The 13,188-nt window shown below is 47.1% G+C and overlaps 1 protein-coding gene across 4 annotated transcripts in view; it reads left to right on the top strand.

Annotated features, from left to right (window-relative positions):
• Positions 1–12,934, top strand: part of PLEKHB1 (pleckstrin homology domain containing B1) — a 46,660-nt gene extending 33,726 nt beyond the window's left edge. For 3 of the 4 annotated variants that reach the window (XM_081002475.1, XM_081002476.1, XM_081002477.1), the window contains exons 5-7: positions 2,184–2,223; positions 5,104–5,206; positions 8,828–12,934. In XM_081002475.1, coding sequence (XP_080858601.1) covers positions 2,184–2,223; positions 5,104–5,206; positions 8,828–8,964 — 280 coding nt within the window. In that variant the 3' untranslated portion in view covers positions 8,965–12,934. The remainder of the gene's footprint in view (positions 1–2,183; positions 2,224–5,103; positions 5,207–8,827) is intronic. The other variant, XM_081002478.1, reaches the window with a different exon arrangement.
• The last annotated feature ends 254 nt before the right edge of the window (positions 12,935–13,188 follow it).

Below are 13,188 nucleotides of genomic sequence, written 5' to 3'. Positions count from 1 at the left end.
TGATGGAATCTTTTGAGGAGTTGGAGATGGCGTTTATAAGTGGTCCATGTTTCACAGGCACACAAATACGAGAAGCTATAGCTTGCGGCTGAGTGTGCGTTCATAATAATTGCACCAGGCAAGCTCAGAATTTGGAGGCTGAGATCGGGTTCCAGCATCCTGGAAACATCCGTTAGCGTTTGTTTTCTCATGAAATCAAGTTTCTAGTCCTTTACAGAAGCCACAATAGGCTCAGAAGTCAGGAGGAAATGCAGAAGTAAGAGGAGGCAGATGAGCAGGTCTGAGAGTCGTGGCAAGAGGGTACAGTGGTACCTCAGGTTGCATACGCTTCAGGTTACAGACGCTTCAGGTTACAGACTCCGCTAACCCAGAAATAGTGCTTCAGGTTAAGAACTTTGCTTCAGGATGAGAACAGAAATTGTGCTCTGGCGGTGCGGCGGCAGCAGGAGGCCCCATTAGCTAAAGTGGTACCTCAGGTTAAGAACAGTTTCAGGTTAACAACGGACCTCTGGAACGAATTAAGTTCTTAACCTGAGGTACCACAGTACTGTATAACTGCATGCCACAAGCATGAATATAGTCACACAGCATATTTGGGCTGCAAAATTTGCATTTTTCTTCCCCAGAGTACAACACAGGCTGGGCTGTTGCCAGCAGTAACCACCCTCCAGATTTTGTTGGTAGACTCCGAATCCCATGTGGCCCAGGCAGCAGGTCCAACAGTGAGGGATGATGGGAGTTGTGATGCCACAACATCTTCAGGGCATTCCATTTGTATCCCATCCCTGGGCTGCACAGTATTATCAAAGGGAGGGGTCCTGTGGACCACTGAGTGTTGCTGAACTACAACTCCCATCATCCCTCACCTCAGTCTTGCTAGCTGAGGCTGATGGTTTCTGGAGTGCAACAACTGGTGTTGAAGTTACCTGAGCACAGGTAGCTGTAGCCAGGCTCTCTCTCTCTCTGCCCAGATGGCCTCGTTCAATAGGGACAAAGATAACGCGTTTGTGTGTCTGTACTATATGTGCGCACACACACAAAGACACACACAAATTAATAGCTCCACCACAGCAGCTCGAATGGTGTTTGCCCAAAAAGTGGAAAGAAGAATCTGCCCCAAATACAGAGGACCAGCAGCAAAGGTTTCGCAGAAATGGCGAAACTTACGGGAAGATTAAGAAATCAAGAAGATAATTTTTTTAAAAATTAAAACAAAAGCAAGAGTGGGGGTTTGGTTATTGAATATTTAAAGAACTATTGCAAACCACTTAAAACATTAGCAGAACCACTGTAAACACGTGCAAAGGGCCATGTTGTAATGGCGACTACAAGAGATGAATTATAGTTAGGTTTTGATGTTGGAGGTGCAGGAAAAAGAAGAGACAGCTTATGTAACTGCCGAAGGAGGGAAGTTGATAGCAAAATTAAATGTGTAAAAAGAATGTCTGATGTATTCTGCAAAATGTGAAAATAAAATTTATTAAAAAATGAAGTACCATATTTTTCGCCCCATAGGGCGCACCGGCCCATAGGGCGCACCTAGTTTTTTTTGGGGGGGGGGAGGAAATAAAGAAAAAAAAATTATTTTCCCCCCAGGCCCGAGCTTCCCCCGACCCCAGAACAGGCTGCTATCCACAAGCCTAGGGAGCCCGGTGGGAAGTCGCGCCAGTCTCCCCAGGCTTGCTGATATCTGCCCGAAGTCGCGCAGCTCTCCCACGGCTTGCTGAGAGCTGCGCGAAGCCCGAAGCCTGCAGGCAGCTCTCTGCAAGCCGTGGGAGAGCTGTGCAACTTCACGCCGGGCTCCCACGGCTTGCGGATAGCTTCCTGAAGCCTGGAGAGCAAGAGGGGTCGGTGCGCACCGACCCCTCTCGCTCTCCAAGCTTCAGTGAAAGCCTGCATTCGCCCCATAGGACGCACACACATTTCCCCTTCATTTTTGGAGGGGGAAAAGTGCGTCCTATAGGGCAAAAAATTCGGCAGATAACTGCAAAAGGTACTCCTAATTTAAACACAATCAAAATCCAGTAATAGAACTGCAAGTGTTATTCATATTTCCCATGGTTTCTTTTTGCAGCAGTTGGGTGGGAGGGGAACTTGGGAAAAAGGGGGAAGGACTTTTTAAATTGTCCATCTCTGCTGGTGACACTTTGCTTTAATTGCGGCCTCTCTCTTTTTCTTGACAGAGCTTGGAAGATAGCGATTCTGGAGGCCAAAGCGACTCAGGTGAGTCTGCCTTGCATTCCTTGTCCGGTTTCCTGCCCTGATTGTGAACCGTTCCTGCCCCTTTAAATGCTCCTTATGGGCAAGAGCCCTGCAAGTCTGAGATTCTTCAGGTTTCTAGTTCTCATTGCTTCCCTGAAAATACGGGAGAATGAAAAAGAACAGAGTGCTGGACTAGATGGGCCATTGTGTTGAATAAATTTATGGACCTAATAGGTATCTAAAGCCATTTGCACATAACAAAATATGTATTTTATCAAAGTAGTTGTGGAACTGAAATACAATTAAGAAGAAGTATTTCAATAAAAAAAGGTAAAGGACCCCTAACAGTTTAGTCCAGTCGCAGACGACTCTAGGGTTGCGGCGCTCATCTCGCTTTACAGGCCGAGGGAGCTGGCGTTTGTCCGCAGACAGTTTTTCCAGGTCATGTGGCCAGCATGACTAAGCCGCTTCTGGTGAACCAGAGCAGCGCACGGAAACACTGTTTACCTTCCCGCTGGAGTGGTACCTATTTATCTACTCGCACTGGCGTGCTTTCGAACTGCTAGGTTAGCAGAAGCTTGGATTAAGCAACGGGAGCTCACCCTGTCGCGGGGATTCGAACCGCCAACCTCCCGATCGGCAAGCCCTAGGCTCAGTGATTTAGACCACACCGCCACCCGCGTCCACGAGTATATCAAAAGTTAAATACAATTAAGAAGTATATTAATAGTTAAATTATTATTAAGCTCTAACTTAAAATGATTTTTTTATTCATAAACTTTTTTATTCATAGCAAACTTAATAATGCAAACACATTGGCATTTGGCAATAACAAAAGTTCCTTTAGAAACACAATTTACAAAGACTTATAATCTAGCCTCTAGAAACTTGCTACAGTGGTGCCCCGCAAGACGAATGCCTCGCAAGACGAAAAACTCGCTAGACGAAAGAGTTTTCCGTTTTTTGAGTCGTTCTGCAAGACGAATTTCCCTATGGGCTTGCTTCGCAAGACGAAACGTCTTGCGAGTTCTTGCGAGTTTGTTTCCTTTTTCTTAAAGCCGCTAAGCCGTTAATAGCCACTAAGCCGCTAAGCCGTTAATAGCCGCTAAGCCGCTAATAGCCGCTAAGCCGCTAATAGCCGTGCTTCGCAAGACGAAAAAACCGCAAGACGAAGAGACTCGCGGAACGGATTAATTTCGTCTTGCGAGGCACCACTGTATAACGTGAAATAATAATAGGTGTAAATATATCATGCAAACTACTAATAATTATAAATAGCAGACTGTAGGCACCCTATATATAGTAAGGAGCAAACTGGTGATATTTTAGGGAGCAGGCTATCGGGGGGGCCCATGACTTACATCAAAGGAGCCTACACAACACAAAACACTGTTGCTGCATGTAGGTTTTATTTTATTTGTTTTTTATCTTTTGCATTTTGGAAATGTACATCCAGTTGTTTTTTTCTTTAATTTTTTTGGGGGGCCCCCAAGAGAGTGGGGCCCTAAGCTATAGCTTGTTTAGCTTATACGTGAATCTGGCGCTGTTCCCATGCCGTCGGAAGGGGCACGTGGCAGGAGAGAGTAATTCGCACATTAAACCGATTCGCCAGTCGCCTGGTTGCCACGTCTTCCTGCTCCAAGTGGCTTTGCTCTGGAGCCGCGCTGCTCGATTCCTCTCCCGCTGAGGCAACTCTATTTTTAGCCGTGCCTTCCCCCAATTTCCCGGTCTGGCCAGCCACACAGATCAATAAGCGCAATCAGGCTGGCGATCGATGGCTCTGATGCCACAGGATCTGGATGGGAAAGGCCCTCCCCCTGTTTTCTGCATTGCTCCCCTCCGTCAACAGACTGCTGCCCCTCTCTCCTTTGGGGTCTGGGTGAGCATCTCTCCTTCACAGCTGCCAGCTGTGTTCACATCTTGCAGGAGGTCTTCCCTTCAAATCCATGTTCTTTCATAGAATCATAGAATCATAGAGTTGGAAGAGACCACAAGGGCCATCGAGTCCAACCCCCTGCCAAGCAGGAAACACCATCAGAGCACTCCTGACATATGGTTGTCAAGCCTCTGCTTAAAGACCTCCAAAGAAGGAGACTCCACCACACTCCTTGGCAGCAAATTCCACTGTCAAACAGCTCTTACTGTCAGGAAGTTCTTCCTAATGTTTAGGTGGAATCTTCTTTCTTGTAGTTTGGATCCATTGCTCCGTGTCCGCTTCTCTGGAGCAGCAGAAAACAACCTTTCTCCCTCCTCTATGTGACATCCTTTTATATATTTGAACACGGCTATCATATCACCCCTTAACCTCCTCTTCTCCCGGCTAAACATGCCCAGCTCCCTTAGCCGTTCCTCATAAGGCATCGTTTCCAGGCCTTTGACCATTTTGGTTGCCCTCCTCTGGACACGTTCCAGTTTGTCAGTGTCCTTCTTGAACTGTGGTGCCCAGAACTGGACACAGTACTCCAGGTGAGGTCTGACCAGAGCAGAATACAGTGGCACTATTACTTCCCTTGATCTAGATGCTATACTCCTATTGATGCAGCCCAGAATTGCATTGGCTCCCCCCCCCCCCGCATAGCTGCTCCATCAACAACTTAGCAAAGGGAAACGAGCAGCAGACCCAACCAGTTAAAAAAATCAGAATGAAAATGGGTTTCCGCTGGCATACGCAAGAGAAGGACCAGGCAGGCCTCCCTGAGCAGGGAATTCCACAGATGAGGGGCCACCACCATGAAGGCCCAGTTTCCGGCTGCCACCCAAGGCACCTCAAAATGCCAGGGGCACTTTGAGCCAATCTGGGTGCAGAGGGCGGTTGCTATGGGGAGCTGCCCTCCCACCCCAGTTTCCAGCTCAGGTTTTTAAGCTCTGGCTGCAAATGTTCTCGTTTCTCGCTTTCTCCAGGTGCACCTGTACGACCCGTACGACGACTATTACCAGACGGTTCCCCTCGACTCCCACCAGGCGATGTACGTCAGCTCCGATTACTACGGCAACCAGTACGGAGGTATGTGTTCATCCATCAACGTCCCTTTTCACCTCCCCCCCCCCAGGCCAGTTCAGGTTTGCTCAGCTGAGGGCTCTTTTCAGGGCCCCCCCCCCCGCAAGGCTGGGTGGCGATGGGCCTCTTTGTGACGTTTTGGGCGCTGCAGCAGAGGGCCAAACATTTCAGCTGGGCAGACGGGATGCGGCGATGGGTGTCGCAGATGCGACGCTTCGAGGCTGTTGTTGCACACCAGCCCAGTCTCCCAGCCGTGCAAGACTCCGGGTGTTCAGGGCCAGACTGTCTCCCTGCTTGCTGTCTTTCGGCCAGCAGATTAAGACTTTTCTTGTTGAAACAGGGTTTAGGGAACTGATTGCTTTTATGAAAGGGCTTGTGCCACGCTGTGATTGTGATTATTTGCATTAGAGATGATAGATAGATAGATAGATAGATAGATAGATAGATAGATGATAGATAGACAGATAGATGATAGATGATAGATAGATAGATAGATAGATAGATAGATAGATGATAGATAGATAGATAGATAGATAGATAGATAGATAGATGATAGATAGATAGATAGATAGATAGATAGATAGATATAGATAGATAGATGATAGATAGATAGATGATAGATGATAGATATAGATAGATAGATAGATAGATAGATAGATAGATAGATGATAGATAGATCATCTATCTATCTATCTATCATAATCAGTAAGAAACAATTATAGATAGATGGATTGATTGATTGATTGATAGATAGATAGATAGATAGATGATATAATTAAAACTACACTATCATCTGTCTATCTCTAATTGTTTCTTATTATCATAATCAATAGATAGATAGATAGATAGATAGATGATAGATGATAGATGATAGATAGATAGATAGATAGATGATATAATTAAAACTACACTATCATCTGTCTATCTCTAATTGTTTCTTATTATCATAATCAATAGATAGATAGATAGATAGATAGATGATAGATGATAGATAGATAGATGATAGATAGATAGATAGATAGATAGATAGATAGATAGATAGATGGATGATAGATGATAGATAGATGATATAATTAAAACTACACTATCATCTGTCTATCTCTAATTGTTTCTTATTGATTATGATAGATAGATAGATAGATGATAGATAGATGGATGATAGATGATATAGAATTAAAACTGCACTATCATCTATGTATCATCTATATCTCTCTATCTATCATAATCAATAAGAAACAATTAGAGATAGATGATAATTAAAACTGCACTATCATCCATCTATCGATCTATCATTGGTCAATCCATCTATCTCCAATTGTTTCTTATTGAATATGATAGATAGATAGATGATAGAAAGATAGATAGATGATTGCTAGATGATATAGAATTAAAACTGCTCCATCTATGTATCATCTCTGTCTGTCTGTCTGTCTGTCTGTCTAATTGTTTCTTAATGATTCTCTCACCCGCCCGCCATGTTTTCAGCTGTTCGTATTTTTATCTGTAAGCTACCTTGAGTCCTTATTGGAGGTGGGGGGAGGGGGGTATAAATAATAAAATCATTAAACTGTAGCGCTGGAAGGGAACCAAAAGGATCATCTATTGTTAACCCCTGCAGTGCAGAAATATTTTACCCAATGTGGGGCTCGCACCCGCAACCCTGAAATTGAGAGTCTCACGCTCTTACTGAGCCATCTCCTTTCACATCAACTTTTCATTTGAGCTTAAACATCCTTGTCCTCAAAAGCCAGACCAGCTTACTTACCCCTTTCCAGGCCGGGTCCAAATTCTCCCTGCAAGTCTGCTGCCTCTGACAGTGGAGATGGACCAGAGCCTCAACTGCCCTCCCCTCCGCGCATTCGTCTAATGCAAGTTATTAGCCATCACTGCCTCTTGTGGAAGGGAGTTCCGTAGTTTCACCACGCAATGTACTGCAAGATGCAGAACATCCAGAACTGAAAGGATGGTCAGGTGAAGATGACAGATTTTGCGGAACTTGCCAAATTGACAGGGAGGATCCGGGACCAAGAAGACCAGAGATACAAAAACAACTGGAGTAAATTTATCAAATACTTAAAGGAGAACTGTAAAAACTTAAAGACACTAGCAGGACTGGAATAATACCTTCAATGTAAAATAGTAGCGATATAAGAATAACATATGCGATAAGAATGTGATAAGTATACCAACTGCAGGGAGGGAGGGAAGTCAAGAGTCGGCAGAGTCAAAGGGAATATATTGTAATAATAAGGATTGTTGGAAAAAGAATACTTAAAGAAAATAATAAAAATTTACTTGGAAAAAATAATTGGTATAATTTCCACCGGCTGATTTAATCCGGCCTCCGTGGCAGTATATGTCCTGAGCTAAAATCCTAAAAAAAGCTCAGCAACTTTGGAGTTAAATCCAAACAAAAAGCTCAGCAACTTTGGGGTTAAATCCTAAAAAAAAAAGCTCAGCAACTTCAATCCTTATTCAATCATGTTCAAATCCGGCCCTCTATGCAAAAAGTTTGGGCAGCCCTGATGTAACCGTTGCTGGCTTAGGAACATCCTGAAGTGTAGGGTGACCTCTGGTGGCGCCGGGTGCGAATTTCTCTGCATTGCACGAAAAGCAGAAGAGACTGCATTTTTCAAAAGTCAGGCATTACCAACCAAAATTTCACAAAACATTGAAAAGCCTTCTGATTGCTGCATGTAGGTTTTATTTTATTTGTTTTTTATCTTCTATTTTGGAAATGTGCACTCAGTGGGGTTTTTTCCGTTTACATTTTTTTGGGGCCCCCCAAAAGAATGGGGCCCTAAGCTATAGCTTGTTTATTTAGCTCAGGGGTCAGCAAACTTTTTCAGCAGTGGGCTGGTCCACTGTCCCTCAGACCTTGTGGGGGGCAGGACTATATTTTCGGGGGGGGGGATGAACGAATTCCTATGCTCCACGAATAACCCAGAGATGCATTTTAAATAAAAACACACATTCTACTCATGTAAAAACACACTAATAATTTATAATAATAATAATAATAATAATAATTTATTATTTATACCCCGCCCATCTGGCTGGGGTTCCCCAGCCACTCTGGGCAGCTTCTAACAAAACACTAAAATACAATAACCTATTAAACATTAAAAGCTTCCCTAAACAGGGCTGCCTTCAGATGTCTTCTAAAAGTTTGGTAGTTATTTTTCTCTTTGACATCTGGTGGGAGGGCGTTCCACAGGGCGGGCGCCACCACCGAGAAGGCCCTCTGCCTGGTTCCCTGTAACTTGGCTTCTCGCGCTGAGGGAACCGCCAGAAGGCCCTCGGAGCTGGACCTCAGTGTCCGGGCTGAACGATGGAGGTGGAGACGCTCCTTCAGGTCTACTGGGCTGAGGCCATTTAGGGCTTTCAAGGTCAGCGCCAACACTTTGAATTGTGCTCGGAAACGTACTGGGAGCCAGTGTAGGTCTTTCAAGACCGGTGTTATATTCCCGGACAGTCCATGGGCTGGATTTAGAAGGCAATTGGGCCGGATCCATCCCCCGGGCCTTAGCTTGCCTACCCATGGTTTAGCTTATACGTAAATCCGTCACAGGCCGTGTTTCCCGCGTACATCGCTTACTGCATCTGTTCCTTTTCCTCTCTCCGCAGCACCTGGAACGACCCACGTCATTTTCCGCGAGGATCCGTACCGCGTCTCCGGAGACCAGATGGCCTTGGGCCTGCTGGCGGGGGCCGCCTCGGGGGCCGCACTGGGCTCGTTCATGTGGATGCCCTGTTGGTTCTGACCCCCCCTTTCGCAGCCCCAGCCCAGACGCTCAGCTAAGACGCCGCTGCGATTCCCTACCGGAGAGGGAGGGCCAAAGGGGGAGCTGCTTTGTAGGGGGGAGTCAGGGGTGGGCAGAAGCAAAATCGGGATCCCCCCCGAAAATCTCTGGGCCGTTTGCAGGAGGCCGGCGGCCGTCCCTTATCACTAAATCGTCTTAACAAAAGAGTTAGCACCAGAAAGGCTTCTTTCATCACAAGGAGGCCATTAGCATCCCTGATCTACAGGTAAGCCCAGCGGGGTATGGTAGGCAGTAGGCCCCGCCCAGTCCCAGCCGCCATTCTTCACCTAGCCCCACCCCCTGAGCTGCCATTTTGCACTTGGCCCCGCCCACCCAAGCCCCCAGTTTGTCTCTGCTCTAACAAACCATAGCTAGCAAATAGAATCAGAAATGGATTCCACCAGCCTGGTTATCTGCCCACACCTGATGTCGACTCCGGGTGATATTTGCTTCTGCCGTCAATCACAAGAGCTGCTTTCTGCGCTGCTGCACCTTCCCTCCGTGTTTCTCTTTGCTAGGCATCCTCCAACTCGGCTTACTCAAATCGGTCTTCGTGTATTTTGGGGGTGTAGCTGCCTGCTATGTTTTCCTGCCTCCCCAAACAACACCTCGGTTTTGTGTTGTTTTTGCTGGCACCCTGGAAATTGCGGGTGATTTCCCAGCTGCACTAGGGCGCTTGTGGAAAAGGGCAGATTACACACACACCACTCCAGTACCCAGCAGCTACAAACTTTTCCCACTGTTCTTTCTGGCAAGGGCCCCCTCTGCATTTTGACGCTTCCACAGCAGGCCGAAATTCAACAGGTGAAGCCTTTCCGCAACAATGGGGAGCGGCTGCACCTGTTGATTTACTGCTCCTCCGAGGCACAGAGCCCTGCGGGGAAGGAAGCCACGAACCTCCAGGTTACAGGTGTCAGCTTGACCTTATTTATTCCGGTGAAACGAGCTCCTGGGGGGCTGGTTGTTGTAAAGGTGGGTTGCCATCTCTCCCAGACACTTGGAGATTTTGTGGCTGATCTCACCGGGATCACAGCCTTGGGACTCTGGCTGATTTCTGGGATGGCAGCCATTTTTAAGACGCCTGGCAACAGAGCAGCTGTAGCTCAGAAGGTCCCTGGTTCAGTTCCGGTTTCTGCCATAAATCCAGCAGGGCTGCTGCCTGCCCGTGTAGGCAGCACTGAGCTCAATGAACCAAAGGTCTGGCTCCGTAGGAGGCGGACTTCCTAGCTTCCTAATAAAGAGTCATAGGACGCTTTTGAAAACTGCCCAATTTATTATGGCATAAGCTTTTCATGCAAAGAAGTCTAGTCCGTGGAAGCGTCCCACTGAGTTCAAAGGGGGCTGGTGTCCCCGATATGTCTGTTGTTTTTGCAGGTTACAGTGGTGGGTTTGTGCTTTTTGGTTTATAGAAGTGTAAACCACTATGCACGCAGTTAAGACTGTGGAACTCCTTGCCACAGGAGCCAGCGATGGCTGGCCACAGCTTGGCTTTGAAAGGGGACCAGGCAAACGCATGGAGGATAAGGCTGTGCTTAAGCTCTGCTCCGAACGCCAGTTGCTTGTGGGCTGCTTTCCCATCGGGCCATCTTCTTGGCCGCTGTGAGACCGAGGTGCCGGCTAGACAAGCCTTTGGCCTGATCCCTAGAATCATAAGAGAGTTGGAAGGGTCATCTGGTCCCTGCTGGAATCGCAGCAGGACTCTCCTCACGCCCTTTGCCCATTTGGCGTGAATTTTTTCCAGGTCACCCCGCCAGATGGTTGCCCAGCCTGAGCATGGAAAACTCGGAAGCAATAGTTTAAAAGCTGCAATCTGCGTGTGCAGAGGTGCTATAGAGGAGTGCTGAGAAGGAACAGCGTCAGAGACCCCCCCAGGTTGCCCCTAATAACACCCTGCCCTAGAGCAATAGCCTGGCAAGGCTGATTGGCAGAAATGCATTGCTTGTGTTTTAGCAAGTGAAAGGTAGATTTTGTGAGGCTGCTAGCCACAAGGCCCAGCCCTTGAGCAAATGCTTAAAATAAAAACAGGTGAGAAGCAGTAGATGCAAGCTCTCCCAAGTGCCACAATACTAAAATTGCAGCAATCTTTTTTTCTTGGCCGTTTCAGAACTTTCCCTCTCTGCAACTTGAAAGCACAATTATGTGACCAAACCACAACCGATTGCACTTCACAGCTAACAACGCAAATATGCAGCCTCTCTGCTTTTTATTTTTGACTGTTTATTTCCTTTCCAAAGTTATTTATTGACCATTCCACCACCCCCGCCCCAGAAATTCCCCAAGCAGCATACAAAATTAAAGAAAAATAAATCTCCCCTCACTATGGATCGATAACATTACTGTCATTAAAACAGTCCAAACGGGCGAGGGGGCTGACTGTAGGAACTCTGCACACTTAGCCGCAGCAACATTACAGAGACCACAGCGGTGGCTGGTTCCTTTGGGCACAGGGAACATTGCCCACCAACCTCAGACTACACTCTGCCAGCCCCCGCTGCTTGCTTTCTTTATTACAACCATTCCAGGGGGTTGCACTGCCAGCCAACTTCCTTCCCCCTCCATAGTCTCAGCTTTGAACTCAGCAAGGAAGATGGGGAAGATGTGATCTCTGCTCTGGCGCCACCTACTGTTCAGCTCCCTGCCTTGTGCCCTACCGGTTGACACTACTCCTAGAATCCCAGAATTGTAGAGTTGGAAGGGAGTCATCTAGTGCAATGCAGGGATCCTAAGTGGGAGGCTTCTTATCAAAGATGGAAGTGGGGTCTGGGAGCATCGCTTGTGGTCCTGCTGTGCATCCCTAGGAGGTGAGCATTCACCAGGGCGCACACTCCCGTTCTGCTTCTGCTCCCGTTCATTGTAGTAGCTCAAAAGTTCTCTTGGGGCCGTTCTCACATTCTGGAGGCAGAACTGCAGGTTGCATCTAGTTCCAGGATTCCATAAGCACACATTGCACCAACTGACAAAGCAGAATGTGAGAACGCTGCAAAGCAAGACATTTAGACTTCCAGCTGCTCAGATGCAAATCGGAGGTACCCTGTAGCCAAGGCTAAATGTTTTACTTTAAATCTCTCTGGGTTGTATTCCACGGGAACAACTTCTTCCCGCATGATGGAACATTCCCCTCTCTCCCCCCCCCCTTCCGCACACGCCCCCTAAATCTCTGGCACAGTTTTGGGGATGGCGCACAGAGCATTGCGGCAGGGGAGAGGAAACATCCTTGCACGAATTCAAAAAGTCTGAATACTGCCCCGTTTCGTTACCCTGCGTAATAAATATGGTTTACGTGATTCTCTGTGGGTGACTCTTCAGCAGATTAGTCAGAGTGGGGAAAGACTCCCTCCCCAATATGCTTTAACACCCGGGGGTGGGCATTATTTCTGCCTTGTGGGATGCAGTGCGGTTTGTGCAATGTGCAAAGAATCATGGAACGAGCTGCTTGTGTGTAGTTCTGCCTTTTCTGAGGGGCTTTGGCCTGGGCCTGTCAGGCCTTGCTCATTAGTTAAAGGCCATTTCAAACGAGAATCAGGTATTTTTGTACTTGGGTACACTGTCATGTTCACAGATTGCGCCTCTTTTAAAAAGAAAACAGCCCGGAATAAATCCATGCACACTTCACCTCTGGATTTTCTGGGAAGTGAGCTGTACCTAAGCACCAAAATATCTCTCGTCGGTGAGAGTGCAGCAGCCGAGGGGTCAGTGAAGCTGCTAGCCGCTGCCGGGAGGGGGGTGCCCTTCAGGCCCCTGCAGTCCTCGGCTGGGAAATGGGGGTGTCTGGAGCCCCTCACTATCCACAGCACAAGCAAGACCTCGCTTAAGATCGCTTCGCACACCACACATTTCAGTGTCTGGGTTTCTCCCGTGTCAGTTTGCAGTTTGGTTCTGTAAAGTGTTGTTTAAAGCACTAATAGTTATGTATATTTTTTGGTGGGGGGGGGGAATAAAAGCTATTTAAGAATAATAAAAGTTGCTATTCACTGCACCAAAGTCTTTGTTTCCTTTGTGGGGTGTTAACGGAGAAATCCGAGGGCTCCCTTGGACAAAAAACAAGGACACCAGCCAGGAATACCAGAGCAAAACAGCAGCCAGTAGGCTTGGTCTTTATTGAAGACTGTCGCGACAGGACACCCACCTGCCACAAGGTGGAACAAGATGGAAGCACACACAAAAGAAGACCCCAACTTTTATTAG

The sequence above is a fragment of the Podarcis pityusensis genome (genome assembly GCF_964106645.2).
Source record: "Podarcis pityusensis genome assembly, chromosome: 4".
Lineage (NCBI taxonomy): Eukaryota > Metazoa > Chordata > Lepidosauria > Squamata > Lacertidae > Podarcis > Podarcis pityusensis.
This window is presented reverse-complemented; position numbering and strand designations above follow the sequence as displayed.